General features: G+C 32.3%; 1 protein-coding gene across 30 annotated transcripts in view; it reads left to right on the top strand.

The window, feature by feature from the left end:
- LOC106882425 (oxysterol-binding protein-related protein 6) overlaps positions 1-21,699 on the top strand; it is a 287,012-nt gene that overhangs the window by 111,221 nt on the left and 154,092 nt on the right. Inside the window, exon 1 of one of the 30 annotated variants that reach the window (XM_052971286.2) lies at positions 14,458-14,663. The exons of the other annotated variants lie outside the window; for them this stretch is intronic. Coding sequence (XP_052827246.1) covers positions 14,559-14,663 — 105 coding nt within the window. The 5' untranslated portion in view covers positions 14,458-14,558. Of the gene's footprint in view, positions 1-14,457; positions 14,664-21,699 lie in introns of those variants that run through there. 30 annotated transcript variants of the gene reach the window in all.

Raw genomic sequence — 21,699 nt, 5'->3', positions numbered from 1 at the left:
TGAGTTCTTCAGAAATGTTATGCAAAATGTTTTCACTTTCTACAATGACATTAGTGATTTAAAGAAGACTGCCGTACGCAGTCTTTGTTTGGTCAGATGGTTTTTTCCTGGAAATATTCAGAATAATCAATATCATGTAAATCCAGGTAAGACAAATCATGAGGCAAATTTTTGCATCCTTTTCTGTGGATGTGATATTACTGCCTAAGATAACCGTCTACCAGATTTAACCCAACCTGTAATGCATGAACACATGTCTGGTTGAGGCCAAACATTTGGTGTCTCACATAAGAAAAGGTGCATTGTTGGTTGTTTTTAGCTGCTTTGTACCCTCATGTTTATCACTGAGACATTCAGTTTGTGGTGAATCAATGTACAAGTCTCCATTATAGATGATCCAATTTTATTTGTGGTTCTCATTCATAAGCATTGATGCTACAAAGTTTTCAAATTTTCTTCAATTGCTTCTTTTGCCTTTTTCATCTGTAGTTTCTTTCATGTAGATGAGAGTAAAACAGCTATTTGAGCAACTGATGGTTCAGTATAATTTGACCAGCTCATCAAAGTTGATATTGTGTAATCATGATTATATTGTTTGAGATATTGTGTGTTATGCCATTGAATCTGGTATGATTTTTCTTGGCTACCTCTGGTGTTATATTTCCAGCTTGCAGATGTATTGCTTATAACTTGTTTCAGAGCTAATTAAGACATTGGGTACAACTGCCTTAGACACCCTAAGTGTGCTTGTTTGTTTCAGATCAATGATTTTCATATACTCCTCTTCTCAGACAACCAAAGGATGCACAGGCACATTTTATCCAGTGGAATGAGTAAAACTGTTAGTAACAGAGGTTCATAATTTACAGAATTAAATGACTTAGTGAAAGAAGGTCCTTGTATTACTCACAGAATTTCTCAGATCATGTTAATATGAAGGTTGATAGTGGAATGATTCAACTGAGCAGAATCCTAGTTAGAATTTTTCCAGCAGTTGGAAAAAGTGAAACTCTTTTGTAGTTATAATCTCATTTGTCTTTGTCTTCCTTCTTGAAGATGGTAATAATTGTCATATCTCTGAAATCAAAAGGTATCTCTTCTTGTATCTAGATTAGCAGAAACAGTGCATGTTCTTTTTTTTTCTTTTTTTTTTTTAGTGTTTCATACTCAAGTTTATATATTTTGTCCAGAACCCTGTCAGACATGGCTTCCTGTTTTTTTTTTTTTATCTCTTTTTATTTCTATGGAATATGGATGGTGTTGATTTTTTGCTGTGATTTTATGTGGTGCAGAAAAGCTGTTTATCACCAGTCTTTATAGCAGACCAGAGACATTTTTCTGACTGAACAGTCACAATTAACCAAGTTGAAAATTATTTCCATCAATTGTTGACAGATGCTTTTACCTTTATAAGTTTTGTAAGTTTTTAAATGTGTGGATTGTTGTCCCTCCTGATATACAAGAACCATAGAGTGTTTTAATAATACTGAAGAAATCTCTCAGAAACTTTCTGGATTTTGAGATCTCTGACCTGCCATGAGTTGAGCTTCATTGCACAAGTTTGTTTCTGGACTGCACTCTTAGCTGGCAGGTTTTCCTTTTGCACTATTCTTATAATTTTGGTAGGTATAGAAACCACTCTCTTTTTCTCCTTGATCAGTTATTTGATTTGGATTTTATTCTCATGAAAACATGTTTTTCTTTTTTTGCTGTAAAGTCTATAGAGATACTTATCTTCAGGGTGCCTCATATACTTTCAACATTATTACAATGTTCCAAGCTGATAGACAACAGTTTATCATGTACGTGCTTCTGAAATTGCACTTCTTTTGCTGTGTGAGAAAGATTTAAGTCTTGATTTCCTGCTGGCATAATTTCTGCTACTTATGTTACTCTGGAGTGAGGTAAATTGCCATGTTAGATTGTATTACGTGGTGACCTGTCCAGAATTGTCAGTGCCTGTCATGACAAATGTTAGATGCACATCCTTGTAATCATAGGTCCATGCAATGTCATAGTCAATCATATGCTAGTACTTTGATCTTGGATACTGTTAGAAACACTTGTGTATATTTACTTGTTGAAAAAGTGTGTAATAACTAAGTTGTACTCCTCACATTTACTTAGAAGCAGTATATTTGATAGCTTTCCTGTAGCTTCCTTTCCACTTATGTCATCCTAGAGGTTTAAATAATAATAATAATAATCCTATCTTTATCTGAAAGTCTGATAAACATCATTTAATTGCTACCTCCATATTTTTTATGTTTAGGGCCTCCCACATGATGTAATCTGTGAGCCAGTGACAGCTCACAGGTACACTATAGCTTCTCACTACCTTTTCTATTATATAATAGCTTCTACATTTCTGTATACCACTACCATTGCCACCCAACTCACCTCTCTTCTTTTTGCCATCCCTTACTGTCTCAACTAGAACCTTTTGATCAATTATCTGTTTGATTGGGGCAGCCCTGGGTCTAAACAACTGCTTTACAATGAGTTCTGTCTGGAAAACAAAAAGGAATCTACTTTAAGACTTACAATAAAATAGTTCTTAAAAGTCTGAACATTGATATTTTTTATAGAAGTGGGAGGCAGTAGTTGAAAACCATACTCTTTATCATTTTTAACTGAAGCCAAAGCTGCTTAACAAATAAAGTTGTACGGAAATGTAACTGCAGCAAGCTGCTTTTAAGGAGAGTCACCAATACCGCCATACTTTACTTTGGAGGAAGAAGTAGTTTTGTTGCATTTATTGTCTAGACATGTTTTTGTTATTTACATCAGAATTATTGAGAGAGAGATACAATCACACAGTTATTCAATTTCAAATTTTTTTTTTTTTTTCCTTGTAATGTATAATTTTCAGACCTGAAACATTTCCACAGTTCAGTAAGTAGGTAAAAAATGTACAAAAACAAAGCAAGAAATAATAGCCTTTTTTATGCTTATAGTTACATGTATCAACAGGGCTGAAGAGAAATAAGGTTAAAATTATGAACTAAAAATGTACTGTAAATATAAACCTTCCACCTGATTTTTAGAATTTTCCAGATATTTAGTTGTAATTTAAAGATTGTCGTATATATGTGAGCATGTGTGTGTGTTTGATTAACATCCATTTTCCAAGTTAGCATGGTTTTAACTTATATGTGGCAGGATGTTATGGTTGAATACTCTTCCTTTACATGTTTTTCAAGTAAGGGATTTTTCCTTTATTCCACTAAGTCAGTGACAAATAAACCCAGTGGATATCAACATTCATGTATGTGCTTACACACACACACAACACATGCCATATGACTCATTTCTTATGATTTCCCATTGACTTAGGGCATTCTTGTAGTTTCCATTAGTTAACCTGGGGTAATAGTAGATGTCATTTCATCAAAGTGCTACACAGTAGGACTGAGCCTAAAACAATGTTGTCATGAAGTGAATTTGTTAACCCCACACACACACACACACACACACACACGCGCGTGCATGTGCACACACACACACATACTGAAAGAGAGGGGGAGATTGCTAAAAATATCATCTTTATTGTTTTTAGTTTCAGTGACTTTGGTTTTATGCTATTTCATTGCATGAAATCACTAAATAATGTATTTTAATGTAAAAGAGTTATGTAGAATATTGGTTGCCATTTATGGAAAGTAAGAAAACTGCAAAAGAATGAAACAGCAGATTTTAGAAACTTCTTACTAATTAAATCATTATTACTATTCTGTGCTGTTTCTATTTTTTAAACTTGAACCATTGCAAGTGACTTTATGACCCAATCAACTATTTTTTCATTAAATTAAAAAAGGCATGTTATTATATTTTGCACGTAAAGCTGGGAATCCATGTAGAATTGGTGGAAATAAGATATTTTTATAAGAATACATGACAGAATTGAATGAAAGCGGTATCAAGAGTTGATTATTGATAATAATTGATAGAGAAGATGAAAAAAGACTGAGAAATGTTCAGTTATATGTGGTTTAACAGATTTCAGTATTTCTTTAAAACTGAGAACAGATAGTAACCTGTCTAAAATCATGAGGTAGTGAGTTTAATTCTTGGACCGGGCTGTGTGTTATGTTCTTGAGCAAGACACTTTATTTCATGTTGCTCCAGTTCACTCAGCTGTAGAAATGAGTTGTGACATCACTAGTGCCAAGCTGTATTGGTCTTTGCCTTTCCCTTGGATAACATCAGTCGCATGGGGAGGGGAAGCTGGTATGCATGAGCGGCTGCTATGCATGGGCGACTGCTATGCATGGGCGACTACTGGTCTTCCATAAATAACCTTGCCCAGATGTGTACCTTGGCGAATAGCTTTTTAGGTGCAGTCCCATGGTCATTCATGACTGAAAGATGTCTTTACCCTTTATCCATGCCACCATGGAGAAATAGGCATAAAAGCCATTCGTGTATTGATCTTATTTGAGAGCAATTGATTTGGGTATTGAAAAATACCACTCTCTGTCAGTTGGATCTCCTGCTTGTGTGCTACTCTCTCTTTTCTGAATAAGTTAAGTGATATAAACTTACAACTGTTTACCTGTTTTTTTTTCCATGACATACCAAACTTTTGATATTAATAAATATTTAGTGTCTCTGCAACATCTTTGTTAAATATTTCCCCTAACCCTAATATTGTTGTTATCCTCAAATATCATTTGTTTGCATAAGCCAATCAAAATTGTACATTGAAAGTTTAAGGAGAAATCTGTAGATTAAACATATTTTATATTGTTTTATAAGTACTCTCTGAAATGCGTCATTTTATTCCACAACATCCTCACCATCTTCTCTGTCTCCACCTGAGGTAGCCATATTTCTCCTCTTCTGCAAGACACCTTTTTCTGTCCCTCAGTACAACTCTCCCATTAATTGAGGCATCATGTCTTGCAAGTTACTTGGTGACTTCACTGCTATTGGTACAACATAAAAAGCACCCAGTACACTTTTTTTAAGATGTTGGCGTAAGGAAGGGCATCTAGCCATAGAAATAATGCTAAAGCAAACAGCAGTGCTTTGGCTGTCTTTTGACTTGTCAGTTCTGTCAAACTGTCCAACCCATGTCAGCATGGAATACAAACATCAAATGATGATGATATGAAGTTGCTTGTCTCTCATTAATTGTTCAGTGTTTCCTGCTGTAGTTGAATAATTCAATAAATTCTTTACTTGGTTGAATGTCAACCCAGCAGAATCTTGGAAAATAAATTCAGTTAGTATTGAGTAGTTAGAATTTAACATTCTGCCCCAAGTAATGTATGAATAGTGATATTTTATACGGTTTAGTAACAAAATATAAACTCCTCAGGTCAATGTTGTTAAGGAGTTGTTCTTAGTCAGCACCACTGAAGAGCTGTGACATAGATGTTAAGCCTCTAGTTCAGTGGACCTCAACCATTTTTTTATCTATGGACTCCTTTGATTCCTATTTTATTCTGGTGTATTCCCATAGCCATTTAATGTTTTATAGATACTTCTTTCAAAATTCCTATTTTGCTGTTCACTCATTAACTTGTGTAGGTTGAACTATGTAAAATGTTTGAGAAAGAAATTTAGCTATTTATTGCAATAAATGCATCTAAATCAAAATTTTTTCATGGTCTCTTACTATACTACTGTGGATCCCAAATTTTGCTTGTGTGGACCCCTAGGGTCATATGGACTCTGGTTGAGAACCACTGCTCTAGTTGGCATTACTGGTGCTAGCCAGCTCATCTTTTGTGCACATATTAACTTTAGATTTGAGATTTTGATTTTGGATTTTAAATGGATAAAAAATAACTGAGTTTGAAGTGGAAGAATTAATTGGTTACTAAATCAAATTACATAGAATTCCTCCTTGCTTGTTTGTGATAATGTAGATTATATTGGTGGTGACTTTACAACTTTTTTGAGGTTTTGTGTTTGTTGTGTGTTTGATTTTATTATTTTGCATAATGAAATTTTTTTTAGTCATTTTAAAATTGTTTTCCAATATCTTATATTTGATTTATTTCAATGTCTTTAATAGAAGCCTCAAGATTATGATGTGACCTTTAATAGTAACCATCAGGTCATGATGTATCTTTTAGTGGCAACCATATTAGATCTACACTTATTTAAATAAAAGTAACTTCTCTTATCTATCAACTTTATTTGCAAATAAGGTGTTTACTTTTATTTCTTAATAAAATTCCATTTTTTTAAAATTTGACAAAACATGGGAAGTTTGCTCAGGAAATGTTTCTTTAGAATAGAAGTACTCATTTTTCTTTAATCCAAATTTGACTAATATCTTTATTTTTATCACTTTAATTGCAATTTTATTTTAGCATTTAATTTATTGAATAATACAAAGAAAATTGTTTAGTATTAAACCACATTTTGTGACAATGGAATAAAAGTATAGAAAATTGAAAGTAATTACTGATTGTTTTACTTCAGTTGAAAATACTAAAACTTATTGAATTCTCACTCTTTTTCTCTCTCTACATCCAGTAACTAATCAATAAAATTGTAATCAGTAATTTTGAACAGCAAATATGAAATTGTAAACATCAAAGAAAAAACAAGACAAAACAAAACAGCCATCTACAAAATTGTTATTTTTTTCATTTCATAAATGTAATATACACATTGTCTTATAGCTTTCCAAAAAGTTTTCAACATTATATTAGCAAATAATACAATATTTGTAAAACATTTCAAGATATCCAAATATCAGTTTCTATTACAATTAATAATTAATACATGGTTGTTTTAGCTTGAATAAATTTGATAGATCTGTTTGGAAATATTTGATTTTTTTCTATCATCATTTACTCACAGCTGCTCTATTGTTAAAGTATATACTATTCTAGATAACACTGATGGGTCAATTAAATTCAAAATATTCAGTGAAAATTAAGATGAATTTTAACTGCCATTTATGAAACTTTTCTATGTACCAGTGAATGTTTTATAATACTATAGAAATGTAGATAAAAAATATGGCTGCTTATGTTAAAGAAATATTTTGTAAATTATTTTGAAAATAACTTCTTTTTTGTTTTATTAATTAAATTAATTAAATATATTATTTGTCAATTAGTATTAAATTATAAACAAATAAACTGGGTTTTTTTTTATAAAATAAAACATCATTTATTAATTTTATAAATGTTTATCTTAATATTTGAAAATTAATCTTAATCATTTAGTCTCACTGAATATAAATATGGTTTTAAGAATTTTTTTTCTAAAAAATTAGTCACAAGTAGAATAGCAATATCTTTGTGAGATTAATACAGTTGATAATTGTTACTGAACTTCTGGAGGTTAATGTCCGAGAGAAACTCATGTCCAGAGAAAGAATTTCAGAGATTTGCCTGTCTGGGAAGGAATTATGAAATTATTCAGTAGATGGTTTGAGCAATGAGACAGTATAGGGGTGGGAGTCTCAGGTGAGATTTAATGGAGTTATTTGTACACTTTACTACTTTAGAGGAATTAATATGAAAAAAACCAACTAAATTTTAATAGAAGATAATTTCCTATTGTAATGATTATTTATGTGTTTTTCTTAAATCATAAAAGAACCACTGATAAATTACCAGTTAACTCAATATTGATATGTGTGTTTACTGTCTCTTCTCACTATAAATTTAATAGTCGTTTCTTATAAGGTGTTTGTATATTTAAACTAACTATAAACTTAAAGAGGGCACAGTGAAAGAAAAATGCAGGTCAAATGTCTTGATAAAAAGTCTTTTATAAAATCTAGAATTTTGATTCAGTTTTCAGTTAGGACTGCTTAATTTTGGCTTGGTAAGCTTGGAGGAGAGTATCAAAACTGTAACTTCACAAAAATTTCTTACCTTTTTAAAATGAATTATTTATTTACATTGTTGTTGTTTGTTCCTTCTTGAGCCATGCCTGGTTCATAAGGGTCAGTTTCTCCGTTTCATTGGTGTATAGGTTCCCCAACTGGACAGGACACCGCTCTGTTTCAGGTGAACTGGTAGATGCAGGAGGAAAGAGTAAGAGAAAGTTGTGGCGAACGAGTCAGCAGAAGTTCACCATTACCTTCTGCTGGAGCCGTGTGGTGCTTAGGTGTTTTGCTCATAAACACACACATCGCCTGGTCTGAGATTCAAACCTGCATTCCCTCGACCATGAGTCTGCTACTCTAACCACTAGGCCATGCGCCTCCACATTTATTTACATTACAGTTCCTGAATTTTTATTTATTTATTTATTTAGGACAAGTATGGCTGTGTGATTAAGAAGTTAGCTTCCCAACCACATGGTTTCAGGTTCAGCCTCACTGTGCTGTACCTTGATCAAGTGTTTTCCCAGGTTGACTAAAGCTTTATATGTGAATTTGGTTGACAGAAACTGAAACTATGTGTGTGTGTGTGTTAGTGTTTCCTTGTCTTGAAATTGTGTGATTATTGTAAATGAATGTTGTTCATTTCTAATGCTCTGTGAAAACATGTCTGGCCATGGGGAAATATTGCCTTCCTTGGAATATGAGTTTAGCATCAGAGCAGGCATCTGGCCATAGGAAATGTGCCTCAATAAATTCTGTTCAACCTATACTAACATAGAAAAGTGGATGTTAAAATGATTATGATTATGTTATTGTATCTTTATTTTAGGATAAATCATCATCATCATCATCATTTAACGTCCTTTGTCCATGTTGGTATGTGTTGGACGGTTTGACCAGGGCTGATAAACTGAGGGGCTGCACCAGATTCCAGTCTGATTTGGCATTGTGTCTATGGCTGGATGCCCTTCCTAACAACAAGCACTCTGAGAGTGTAATGGGTGCTCTTACGTGCTGCAGGCACAGGTGCCAGCTGTGTGACACCAGTATCTGCCATGACTACAATTTCACTTGGCTTGATGGATCTTCCTTCTCAAGTACAGCATATTGCCAAAGGTCTCAGTCATTTGTCATTGCCTGTTTTTAATTTCTTTAGATCATCAGTCCATATTAAAAATGAATTTTTGTAGGATTTAATCAGTGTATTACCATTCATAAGTCATTGACAACAACATTAAAATGCCAAATTGCAGAAATGAGATGGGTTGATATACTAAAAATCACTTTCTGGATTCAAAATAAATTGTGGTTTTAATATCATTGTGGTCTCTTAATGTGGTGATTTGGCAGAATCATTAGCACACCAGACAAAATGCTTAGTGGCATTTTATACATCCTTACATTTTGAGTTCAAATTCTATTGAGGTCAGTTTTGCCTTTCATCTTTTCGATGTTGATAAAATAAGTACCATTTGAGCTCTGGGGTTGATGTAGTCAACTTATCCCCACCCTTGAAACCAGTATTATTGTGGTCTGTACCTAATTCCATAAATTTTAAAGTAAATGTGCAGAGTTAATAGAAAAGTCATCATTTTAATCATGAAAGCGAGAGAAGGTATCAAATTGGTCGATAATATTGTTGTAGGGAAAGCAATTAAGGATGAATATAATGAGTTGCATAAGAATCAGCAACCTTAATGTTAAACTGACACAAGAAAATGCTCATGAGACTCAATAACCAGACTTCTAGTAGTGAATCATGAGACTCAGTAACTATGTTAAACTGATTGACTACTAACAAATGAGTCCATAATTTGTTATATCTGTATGTTATTGAGTAATAGCAGGCTCAAATTACTTCAACAATCATAAGGGAAACTCTTAACTCTACCTAGCCATGTCAGCGTTAAAAAACAAATGAGTATGTGTCTGTTTATGCACACAAATAATATTTGATATAATTTTATAGATTGAATTATAAGACAAGTCCTGCCTTAGGGTTAACTTATCATATGGACTATGTTTAAATGTCGAGAAGATTATAGAATATTGATATTTCATTATTTAATCCAACTTTTATCTATTAAGCCATCCTTAATTCTCTTCTTTAATCAGTTTTCATTGATTATTATTTTTGTTGTTGTTATTATCTGGATTGTTAGAATTGTTAGAGCATTTGACAAAATATCTTGCAATATTGCTTCCTGAGTTTACATCTCATTGAGACCAACTTCCATGATTGATAAAATTTTGTACCAGTCAAGTACTAATCCATTAACTCAGCCAACTTCCGAGTCTAATCACGTGCAGAGAGTGAATGTGTGCTTTTCTTTGCTGTCATATCTCATGGTTGAACCTTTCTTGGGCCGAATAGTGACTGGTGATGAGAAATGGGTTCTCTATAAAAATATCAAGTGCCAAAGACTGGGTAACGAAAGGAGAAACACTGGCACCCTAGGCTAAAGAAGGTCTTCACCCACATAAGGTGTTGTTATCTGTTTGGTGGAATATGAAAGGTTTAGTCCACTTTGAACTTTTAAACCCAAACCAAATGATAACAAAGGAAATCTACTGTGAGTAGCTTGAATGGCTTAAGTCAGCACTACAAGAAAAATGACCATCTTTGGTTTCAAGATGAAAAGTGTTTTTCCATCAGGATAATGCTCATTCACATACAGCGAAGATGACACTCCAAACGCTGGAGCAGTTTGAATGGGAAACAATGCCTCACCCACCATATTCATGGGACATTGCCCCATCTGATTATCATTTATTCTGAAGTCTTTAAAATCATTTGGACAGAAAACATATGAATTCTGTAGATGAGATCAGAACGGTACTGGAGGAGCATTTTTCATCATGGAGAAGTGAATTTTGGAAGAGGGGCCTTGCAAGTCTACCAGATAGATGAAAGAGCATTGTAGAAAATGAACGAGAGTATATTTTAGATTAAAAAGAACTTTGTTTATCTTAATTTTGAAAAATAAAAGTATTAAAAAACTGCATTATTTTTGGGATGACCCAATACATTGTATACACATGTGCTCTTACTCTCTTACACACACTCATATATATACATGTACATAAATACATACTGTCATATATATAAATAAATAAATCCATTCATATATATATATATATATATATATATATATATATATATATATCATCATCATCATCATCGTTTAACGTCCGCTTTCCATGCTAGCATGGGTTGGACGATTTGACTGAGGACTGGTGAAACCGGATAGCAACACCAGGCTCCAATCTAATTTGGCAGAGTTTCTACAGCTGGATTCCCTTCCTAACGCCAACCACTCAGAGAGTGTAGTGGGTGCTTTTACGTGTCACCTGCACGAAGGCCAGTCAGGCGGTACTGGCAACGGCCACGCTCAAAATGGTGTCTTTTATGTGCCACCCGCACAAGAGCCAGTCCAGGGGCACTGGCAACACGTGTATATATGTATATGTATATACATATATATATATATATAAAGTAATGTGGCAGTCCCAGGATGGGGCGAATGTTACTCATATATATATATACATATGACTTCACACTCATTTTAGAAGTTGCTCTTGGTGTGCTCTCCACAGTACTTTTAGAGTGACAGATATCCCCCACCCCCATACACACACATACACATAACAATAAAACTTGGACATGATTATGAATCAATTCCTTTTGGGGTTGATAAAATAAGTTCCAGCACTGGGGTCGATGTAATCGCTGACCTTTTTTTAAAAAAAAGTTTGTTCCTTATTGACTCTTTGGTACCTCAGAACCTTAATTCTTGACAGGTGCTGTTTAGCTAAAAAATAGAAAGCTATGTTCATAAGTTAAAGGTACAAACATGTAATGATATATTTGATTTTATCAACATTTATTCCTGACTGTACTATTGTCATTTAAATGTCAGTAAAGCAAATTTTAAGGTCATTTGTTGATAGTAGAAACACTGAAGATCCAAAGATCTCTGGTCCAATCCCAGGTTTTGTCATATTAATGAGGTTCTATTCTGTGCTTGAAATTATTACTATCATAATTATTCATATATACACAAGACTTTATATACTATTTATATATACACAAGACTTTATCTTTGAGGAAATCAGTAATAGTGGGGAATGTTAAAAAATAGCTTGGCCTTTTAGAATTACCATAATGAATCTATACTTCAAAATAGGTGAACCATGCTCCATCCTCTAATTTTTTTATATGTTTGATTTTTTTTCTATATTTTTTTTTTCTAAACAATCTCTGGATTTTTGAGTTTCTGTGTTTATGTTAAAATTGCATCATTCTGCCATTTGTTGCATTTCTTCTCATCTCTTTTGTGAGGTTTCGCTTCTTGAGATTAGCCTTCATTTCTGCTCATGTCTCTTTTAGTCTTCCTTTTCTATGGAACCTTCCATACATCTCTAACCAGCTGTCATCATCCACATATATTACATGCCCATACCAGTGCAGCCATTGCTGGTATGGACATGTAATGTTTCATAAGTTAACTAAGAGTCTTTGAGAAATGAAAATGGTACTATATAATTTCTTTCAAATAATTTGTTTCAGTTAATCTATTGTCACTGGAAAATAAATAATTTTTTTCTTGAAATGTGCTTTAGATTTCTAGGTTTTGAATGCTCACATTATATGTCATTACACCAAGTAATATATATATATATGTGTGTGTGTGTGTGTGTATAGTTATTTTGATCTTGTTTAACTTGAATCATGGAACAGATTGATCTTTTACAAATTTCTTTTTTCCCTGAAATCCGTCAAATAAGTATTCACATTTTGCTTATATTTCATTAAAAAAAGTGCCCTTTGATCTTTACTAGTGTTGGCTGTAAAACCGCATCTATTGTCTACACACAGTTATAACTTATTTGTTGTTTTCCTAGAGACTCAATTTACTTTTAATAATGATATACTCAGCTTTAATACATGTTGCCACAGCTGAACAAACATTTCTCTAAGGATTTTAAATCTCCTCAGAACTTTTATGCAGTTTTCTTTTTCTAAATGGTCTTTGGATTTAGATGTATTAAACATTAGACATTTAGGATCTGGTAATTTTTTTTTTAAATTAAAAAAAATTTTTGCAATATATATTATTTAATAAAATGTTAAAATCATTGAATAAAATAGAAAATAGTTTTATATATATATTATGTATATACTAAATGATTTAAACATCTCAACAATATATATTGACTGGATAGTCATGACTGGAACACATTTGAATTGATACTACAGAGGGTTATTGGAATAAAAGTTTTGGTGAAGTATATACAAACAAAACTTCACAGAAGTAAACAAACAGAGATTAAAGTGAATAAACAGAAACTAAGTACCTTCTATCCTTTTGTACTGTTTCTATTTTGGTTTTACATTTTATTTCTGAATTGTTTCAATGTGTGAATAAGATATTAGTAAGATAGTTCACAACCTTGAGTAATAATGGTCTTAAGGAGATATTTATGAAATATAAGGAACATTTAATGCATTTTCACTATCATGTTAAAATGTATTATAGTGATTCATAATCTGGCACACCAGTTAATAAATATGTTAGGCCATTCCAAAGATGGCTACAGAGAATGAGTGACATTTAGTTTTACCCATTATATAATGGGTAAAATACACATCCATAAATTTTAGATTTAAAAATTTGTGGAAAAAAATGTTTATTATATATGAAGAAATATGGTAATCAAAATCTCTGTAGTTTGACTTAGTGGGAGTATTAGAAGGGAGAACTTTTGGGGTTATATATATACATATTGATGTTTAATCATCATAATAAGACTAACCAAAATATGATAGAAGAAATTGTTCCAAGTTTCTTTCAGCCAGCTTACATGCTATAAGATACAGAGTGGAAAAGTTTAAGAAATGTAAAAAAAAAAAAAAGTATAAAAGAAGAAAATCAAGAAAAATGTTTCTAACATTTTTCTTTTTTTTCTTAAGATAGCATTATGAAAACTTTACCCTATGTTGGAAAAAATCCATTATAATTGCTAAATTTTGTTTATTTTGAAAAACTGTGCGCAATTTTCTGTGATAATCTTTGATGCTAAGGAATTATTAGGGAAACTCTGGAAGTTTATTTTGTCTTATCTAATGAAAGTTGGAATATTTGAAAATAATTTTTAGTTTTGGAGAATAATTTTTGTGAATTGTCCTTAATTATAGTTCCTTGTCTCTGTACAAATTTCTGCTGAATTGGTTAAGCTAGTGGACCAAATGAAAGAAGATAACAAATGTTTGATAAATTTGATTGCATTGAACAATTCAAATATAATTATTCAAGAATTTCATTGTATTTGTATATTAAAATGTATTTCGATCAGCACAATGTTTTTCCCAATCTTTGATCCTGTTCTTAGAATTAGCATTAGTTTTTAATTGCTTATTTCAACTGCTTTGTACTCATCTTGCTGTCAATTGACATTGACAAACTTAGTTGTGATGATTTTAGTTTCCTTATTGCTAATGAGGATTTAGTTAGATAGTTGCTTACAGCACTCAGATGTTTGCATATTGCCTTGCCACATGCATACTCCTATCACCAGCACTACATCCTATCACAAGCAATGGCACCACTGTTAAAAATGGTATTTAAGTACTCCTTTTGCTCCAAATTCAGGCCCACTCTGCTCTTATCGAGGCTGTTGGATTTTAACCTACCTCAGAATCATCATCCATGACTAGGCAAGCAGAACTTAGTGCCAACAGATATCCAGGGACATGATGTCCATTTCTCATTCGTTTTCTTCACCTTCTGCATTTCGGTCTTCATACCGGAATCTTATGCGAACTTTGGGATCTCCTATTCGATCTAATTCTGTTGAGGTCAGTTTTTGCCATCTAGTCTTTTCTTTAAATTGTCTTTATTTTTTTAACTTATGAATTTGTGATTTATATGTTAATATGTTAGTAGAAAAAGAAATTATCTTTGATACATGTAACAGTGTTGTTGGATCCTAAGAGAATTTGCTGTTGATCTTGTTATCAATGTTAATGTTCTTTTGCAGATTATTTTACATTATAATCAAAGTGGTAAGCTGGAAGAATTGTTAGATTGTCGGACAAAATGCTTAGCAGCATTTCATTTGGCTCTTTACATTCTGAGTTCAAATTCCACTGAGGTCGACTTTACCTTTCACCCTTTTGGAGTTGATAAAATAAGTACCAGTTGACCACTGGGGTTGATGTAATCAACTTAGCTCACTCACCTCAAATTGCTGGCCATGTGCCAAAATTTGAAACCATTATTTTTATACTGAGATAGCATCCTGACTTCTAACAACTTTAAAATATTTAATATTTACTGACTTCTTTTTTTTACTTTATTTTGCTGGGGTTTTTTATTTATAATTACAGAGGTAATGTTCAGCTCACTCATGGATTTGGGTGGTTGAGGATTGTTTCATCAAAATTGTTTTCAATAAAATACAGAGAATGATGAGAAGAAAAATTAAATAGTTTATATTTCTTATTTTGAAAGTGAGAAAATGGAATATTATTTAAGATTGATAATGACTAATGAGTTTCCAGTCATTTAAAATTTTTAGAATATCATTTTTATCAATTTTATTACAGGATGGAATTAGAAATAATTTGTAAAATGTATTCATTGAAATGCTTTCTATATTCTGAAATTAGTTACATTTTTATTTTAAGTAGATTGTGACATTGATGAATTACTTGCATACCAATTGTCTTTGGAATTATGTTTTGCTAAGGAGGCAGATGCAGTTGAGTTGATAAGGGGATAGTTGTGACTGAGTTTTTAAGGAGACAGAGTTTCAGTCAAAGCCTTGACTATTTGTCTCTGCTGCATTTGCACCCAACAAAATGACACAGTTTACTTATCAGCTACTAGGTACTGACTTAAGGTATAGTTCACTACTGTAAACAGAACTGTATGACTGACAATGTTTGTATGTGGTGAGTTGAAATTCTCCTGGGACCTAAAACATCATAGGAAGCCACTCCAGTATTTTACTTTGATGTTAATACTAACATGTATTTTACAGACAAGAAAATAAATTTCGAATATAATAAAGTTGTACTGCATTCGAAATTTACTTGTTTGTAAAATACCAAACACATTTGATGCTTCCAAAGTTTGTTTGAAAAATGTCACATTTCAGAAGCTATTATTTAGCTTCAAAATTGACGGTAATTGTTTTCAGCAGGCCATTTAGCTTAATGATAGAGTACTCAGTCAGTATTTGAGGGTTACAGGTTCAACTCCCAAAGCTGCCTGCTGGCAACTTTTTTCCGTCTCATAACAATAATATACCCTGTCTTTCTGTTATTTTCACAGCTATACTGCATTCGAAATTTACTTTCTAGTCTGTAAAATACAAAAACACATACAATGCTTCCAAAGTTTGTTTATAAAATGTTGTTAAATACTAATATGTATTTTTCCATTGGTGTCTCTGCTACCAAATTCATTACAGGTTAGTTTTACTTTATGAAAGTGAAGTTATTGATTGAAAATTGACCTTTGTTAAATTGGTGGGAAAAAAACTTCTTTTTCCTGATAAGTGATATTTATGTAAAAAAGGGGAAAAAATAAATTTAACTGTCTAAAAAATTTTTTTTTTTTTTTTTTGCAAATTAATGAAACTTTATAAATAACTGAAATATAAGACTTTGGCAATGTGACAATGTTTATATTAATTACACTAGTTTTATCTGAAAATTAAAAGAAATCATTAAATCACCTCTTTGTTTCTATTCATCTGTTTAAACAAAAATTCCACCTGTATTTTACTATTTAAAAATTTTATTTCGTAGATTTAATATATTGGAACTAATAATCTCGTAATGTAAAAAAATTATTAAAGGTAACTAGTTATTTGTTCTCTTTGGACCAAAATCTCAAGAAAACAGCTAAAGGTTATTTCAACTTAACATTTTATTTGTAACTAATTAAAATAAGTAATCATAAAACATCAGATCAGAATATTTGCTCAACTCACTGTTTAAAATGTTATGCTTATGAAATAGTTTTGTTTCTGTTCTGATTTCAATCATGTTAAACAATGCTTATTTCAAAACAGATAGTATTGATTGTGTAATTATAGAGTGTTGGCATACTACCAGGAGTATTTCAGCAGGTATAAAACAGTTTTCTGTCTTCGTTTGAGTTACTATAGTCACATCCTGCTATAAAAAGAAAATATTATTGGGAGATGTCTGCAAATAGAAATGATCTGATAACAAATAACCTGTTTCATGAACTGTTGTCATTACAAATTTATATCTTCAACACAGTGTTTCATTTTAAATAATTGGAAACAACAAAACATTTCCAAGAGTTTGAAATGTGGCAACTATTGCAAAATTGTTGAACTTTACACTTATTACATACTACATATAATTTTTAGAGAATATTGTTTTGAATTATACCATTTGAACTATTATTATTATTATTATTATTATTATTATTATTATTATTATTGAGTGAGAGAGCATGCCATCAAAGTGACACTGGGATAAAATATACAAAGCCCAGTATACCCATCATGACTATTTGTCTGATAAGGGTACACCAAGTACATGCATCACAACCATATGTGCATGACATGGTGATCTCTTATCAAGATAAACAGTGCATGACCTTGCAGGTGGGGCCCAGTTAGAATTTTCTTCAGGTTGAGTAGCTCATCCCACTCAAATGATCCTTGAATAAGGTTTGTTTAAGGATGTTGAATGAAATACCCATGTTTCCAGAGGTGAATTATTCAAACTCCAAAGAATTCCTCTTAACACATGGCTATGATGCTTCCCCACTACTTCTGCTCATGATCAAAGATGAACATATCATCAGCCACCAAGGGACATGCTCAACTGGTTATGGTCAAACAACTGCCAAGCAAATCTGTGGTATTGAGCAGAATATTTGCTGTAGCCCATCTGTTATACCACGACAAAACAAAGTACATGATAACACTTCCAATCAGTTAAGATCAGAAGCTATGAGAGCCACTGCCTGGTACTACATCAAGGCATTTGTTATTATTATTATTATTATTATTATTATTATTATTATTATTATTATTTATTACATATTACATACCATATTTAACTTTTAGAGAATATTGTTTTCAGATCAATTACTTTTGTTGAAGCATTAATTTCATGAAAGATGAATTATACCTAATAATTGTAATTAATAATGCTTCATTCTTTTCCTTTATTTTCTCTGAAATATTTCTCTAAGTAATAATGAAAATAAGAAAACTGAGATGTTAGTTACTGAACAAGGAATATAGGTTAAATAGAAAGTGTGCCAGTGGAGCTGACAAAGGTGCCAAGTGTATAGATTCTATCAGAGACAAATGGGACAACTTTCAAAGATAGTAACTAAAGTATTAATCATTAAGATGGTGTGGCAAATGTTACATACATTCTTAGTTAATTGATTAGAAGGTGTATGAATGTGTATGACTGGTAAGACAACAGTATTGTCAATTGTTGAAATTGTTAGAAGATATAAAATTTCAGAAACAGAAATTTAAGTAACGAAAGTATTAGAGACAACCACAGTGAAATTAATAACAGATACACATTTGGGGCTTAAAATATGCATTATTTCAATCACAAAATATCATTATTGGAGTCACATATTCTGTAGTTTTATTCAACACTCTACTGATTATGCAATATGCTGTTAATAATTTCTAACATTTATTTACTGATCCAATAAGAAAGCCTCTGTAGTTGCTTGACATGCTGGAGATGACAGCAAAGTATCTTTCAAACTACACCCCTACAACTTTAAAAAGGAAGGACACATTATGCAATGTGGTCTTGGATGCATTATATCTGGAATAGATGAGGGAATGCTCATGACTGGAACACTTTTGAATGTAAGCTTCCCTACCAGTTTGACACCAATATACATTGCTGATGACATATGTTATTGACCCTCTAGAAGGATGGAAGGTAAATTTAGTCATAATAGAATGTGATATCGAAATGTAATGGGTTGGAACTCACTATTACAAAATTGTTTGTCCACTACCATCAACATAACTACCATTGGAGATGTACAAGAGCAGAACTGCAGTTGGTGTGGTTTTTGACCAAATTGTATGCTAATCATGTGATGGCCCATAATAAAACCTCTTACAAGAATATATTTGCAATGAGAAAACATGCTCGTGTTTGAAATCAAATTATTTTGAAAACCATCATATATATATATATTATTTAATGAACACAGTATATGTATTTATGTGCTACTATTAGTTTCATGCATTGAGTGCATGCCAAACAGTGTTTTAACATGTCTGGTGTCCTAGCACAATTATCAGACACTGCCCACATGGCATAACTAACTCAAAATGGGATGATGAGATGTGAGAAAAAGTGAAAAAAGGTGAGAAAGAAGTAGATACAAAAAAGGTGGAAGGTTGACAAACCAGAAAACAAAAAAGAAATCAGCAAGAAGCAAAAGGAAGGAATTACAGTTATTTGATTGTAAGCTTCCCTACCAGTTTGACACCAATACACACCACTGATGATATATTGTAGAATGTGTTTACATCAGCATTCAGTTGTGTATTTGATCATCAGTTTTAAGATATGAAACCATCTGTTTGACTTAAATATTCTGAAATACACACTGAACAAATATTACAAACTCACTTTTCTCTGTTTTCTACTCACCTTGCTATCCGAACGCCTGCTCATTCTTTGCATCTCTGGAAGTATGAACATGGCTCATCTTTGAAGTCACATACGTATTTAATAAACTGGGTGATTGTTAAAAGTATTGGTCAAACTAAGTTTGTTCTTTGTTTTTATATAATATCTACTTCAGAAATAGATGACATGTCCATGGTGGTTACTCATAAATTAGTATGACTTGGTAGTTTGAACCATACTTTTGTTAATTGTTTTCGGTATCTGTGTAGTTGAGCAGATATAGATGCCCCATTGACCTTACTAATCCTTGACCTATCATAACATTGAGAATGTGACAGCTGACAGTTGAAATGGTTGCACTAGCACTAGGCTGGTAGTTGTTTTCAGCTGAGTAAACTGAAATGAAGTGCCTTGCTCAAGGACACAATGTACCACCTGGTTCAAGAATTGAATCAATGATGTCATGATCATGAACCCAAGAAATGTAATAGGAACTTTTTACAAGTATCATTTTGATTGGTCCATCTATTTTACTTTAATGAGGTGGGAGAAAATATATTACATGTCCAGCTATTTTGTAGAAATAATAATTAAAATTCAACTTAAGAATCATTTAATCTGTTTTATATTGATTTTGTATTTAATATAATCACAAATTTCCAGTCTAAACTGCATCTTTTCAGTGTGATGAAATCTAAGATTGGCAGAATCAAGGAACTTTTTGAATTAAGGAAGATAACGAATATAACATTGACAAAATCTCTGCAAAAGGCATATTTGTTTTCATTTTAGAAAAATTGAATTGACAAAATACTTTGATGTTGCTCTTGCTGGGAGAATGTGCCAAGAAAGCAATAGCAATCTGATTGGATTGATGAAATATTTAAATAACCCTCCTTTGATTTGGGATGAACTTGACTCATTTCTTGCTTTGCAATCAGAAACTTGGTTGCCAAATATAGCAAAGAAATGGTTTGGAAGAATGTCAATCCCTTGAGTTAGAACTCATAACTAAATCACTCACTCCATCACCATTTAATATTCACTTTTCTATGCTTGCATGGAGCAGATGGAATTCAGTGAGAAATATTTTTTTTATAGCTCAAAGCCTTTCTTGTCACCAACCCTCAATTGTTTCTATGTAAGGTAGTATTTTCCCTTGGCTGCTTGTTTGATCGTGACAATGGTGCAATGTTAACTGAGAGAGAGAGAGAGACATACACAGATGAGGAGCATCTTTCAGTTTTCATCTATCAAATCTATTCATAAGGCTTTGGTCAGACTAGAAATATAGAAAACACTTGCTTAAGGTACCATCAGAAGAAAAATCCCTGCCACAGAGATTAAATGTTACCATCAATAAAACTGTTGACAACAATGTCATGATTTACAAATTAAATATTGTCAGAGAGTTAGACTGCAGAAACTCTACCTTGCCCTCTGTCCTATTCCTCCAACTTCCATCAAAGTGGGGAGATCGAGAAAGAGTCAGATAAGAGTCAGATAACAACTTTTCTGTAGCAGAACTCTTTGTTACAAAATTATTATCAAGCTCAAGTGACAACACCATTAACAATACTTCTGGAGACTATATTATCAATTTAATTGAAATATCTTTTAATAGTCAGGAAAATTTATATTTTCTTTCATTTTGGGATTTGGTGTGCAAGGTTCTTTATGTGAGTTCCTGTGTTGAAGCATATTTTGTTGTGTCTGGGAAGAGTCATTCTCTTTTAGTGCCTTATCATTTAACACACTCATTGGTAAAATTTCCTCTCATTTACTTATTTTACCTAAAATCTTTGTTGTGTTTTGCAACCTTTGCAATAGTCATTGACTCTGTCCATTATCCGAGCTGCATTCTTTTTGTTTGTTTGTGTGCATGTGTGTGGGTCAGTGTGTGTGTGTGCATACGCTTGCATGTATGTATATATGTATATATCTATGTATGCATGTATGCATGTGTGTACGTTTGTAAGGTTCTGTATGCATGTATGTATGTGTGTATCAACAATACATTTCCTTTAATTTTTGTAAATTTTAAGAAGTTTTCTCTATAAGTATACATGTGTTTTAAATGGAATAAATGTTTTGAGGTTCATGAAAAACACCATTTGAGCGTGGCCATTGCCAGTACTGCCTGACTGGCCCTCGTGCCACTGACACATAAAAGCACCCACTACACTCTCAGAGTGATTGGCGTTAGGAAGGGCATCCA

Source organism: Octopus bimaculoides, chromosome 10 (genome assembly GCF_046866305.1).
Source record: "Octopus bimaculoides isolate indiv1 chromosome 10, ASM4686630v1, whole genome shotgun sequence".
NCBI classification, from domain to species: Eukaryota; Metazoa; Mollusca; class Cephalopoda; order Octopoda; family Octopodidae; genus Octopus; species Octopus bimaculoides.
This window is presented reverse-complemented; position numbering and strand designations above follow the sequence as displayed.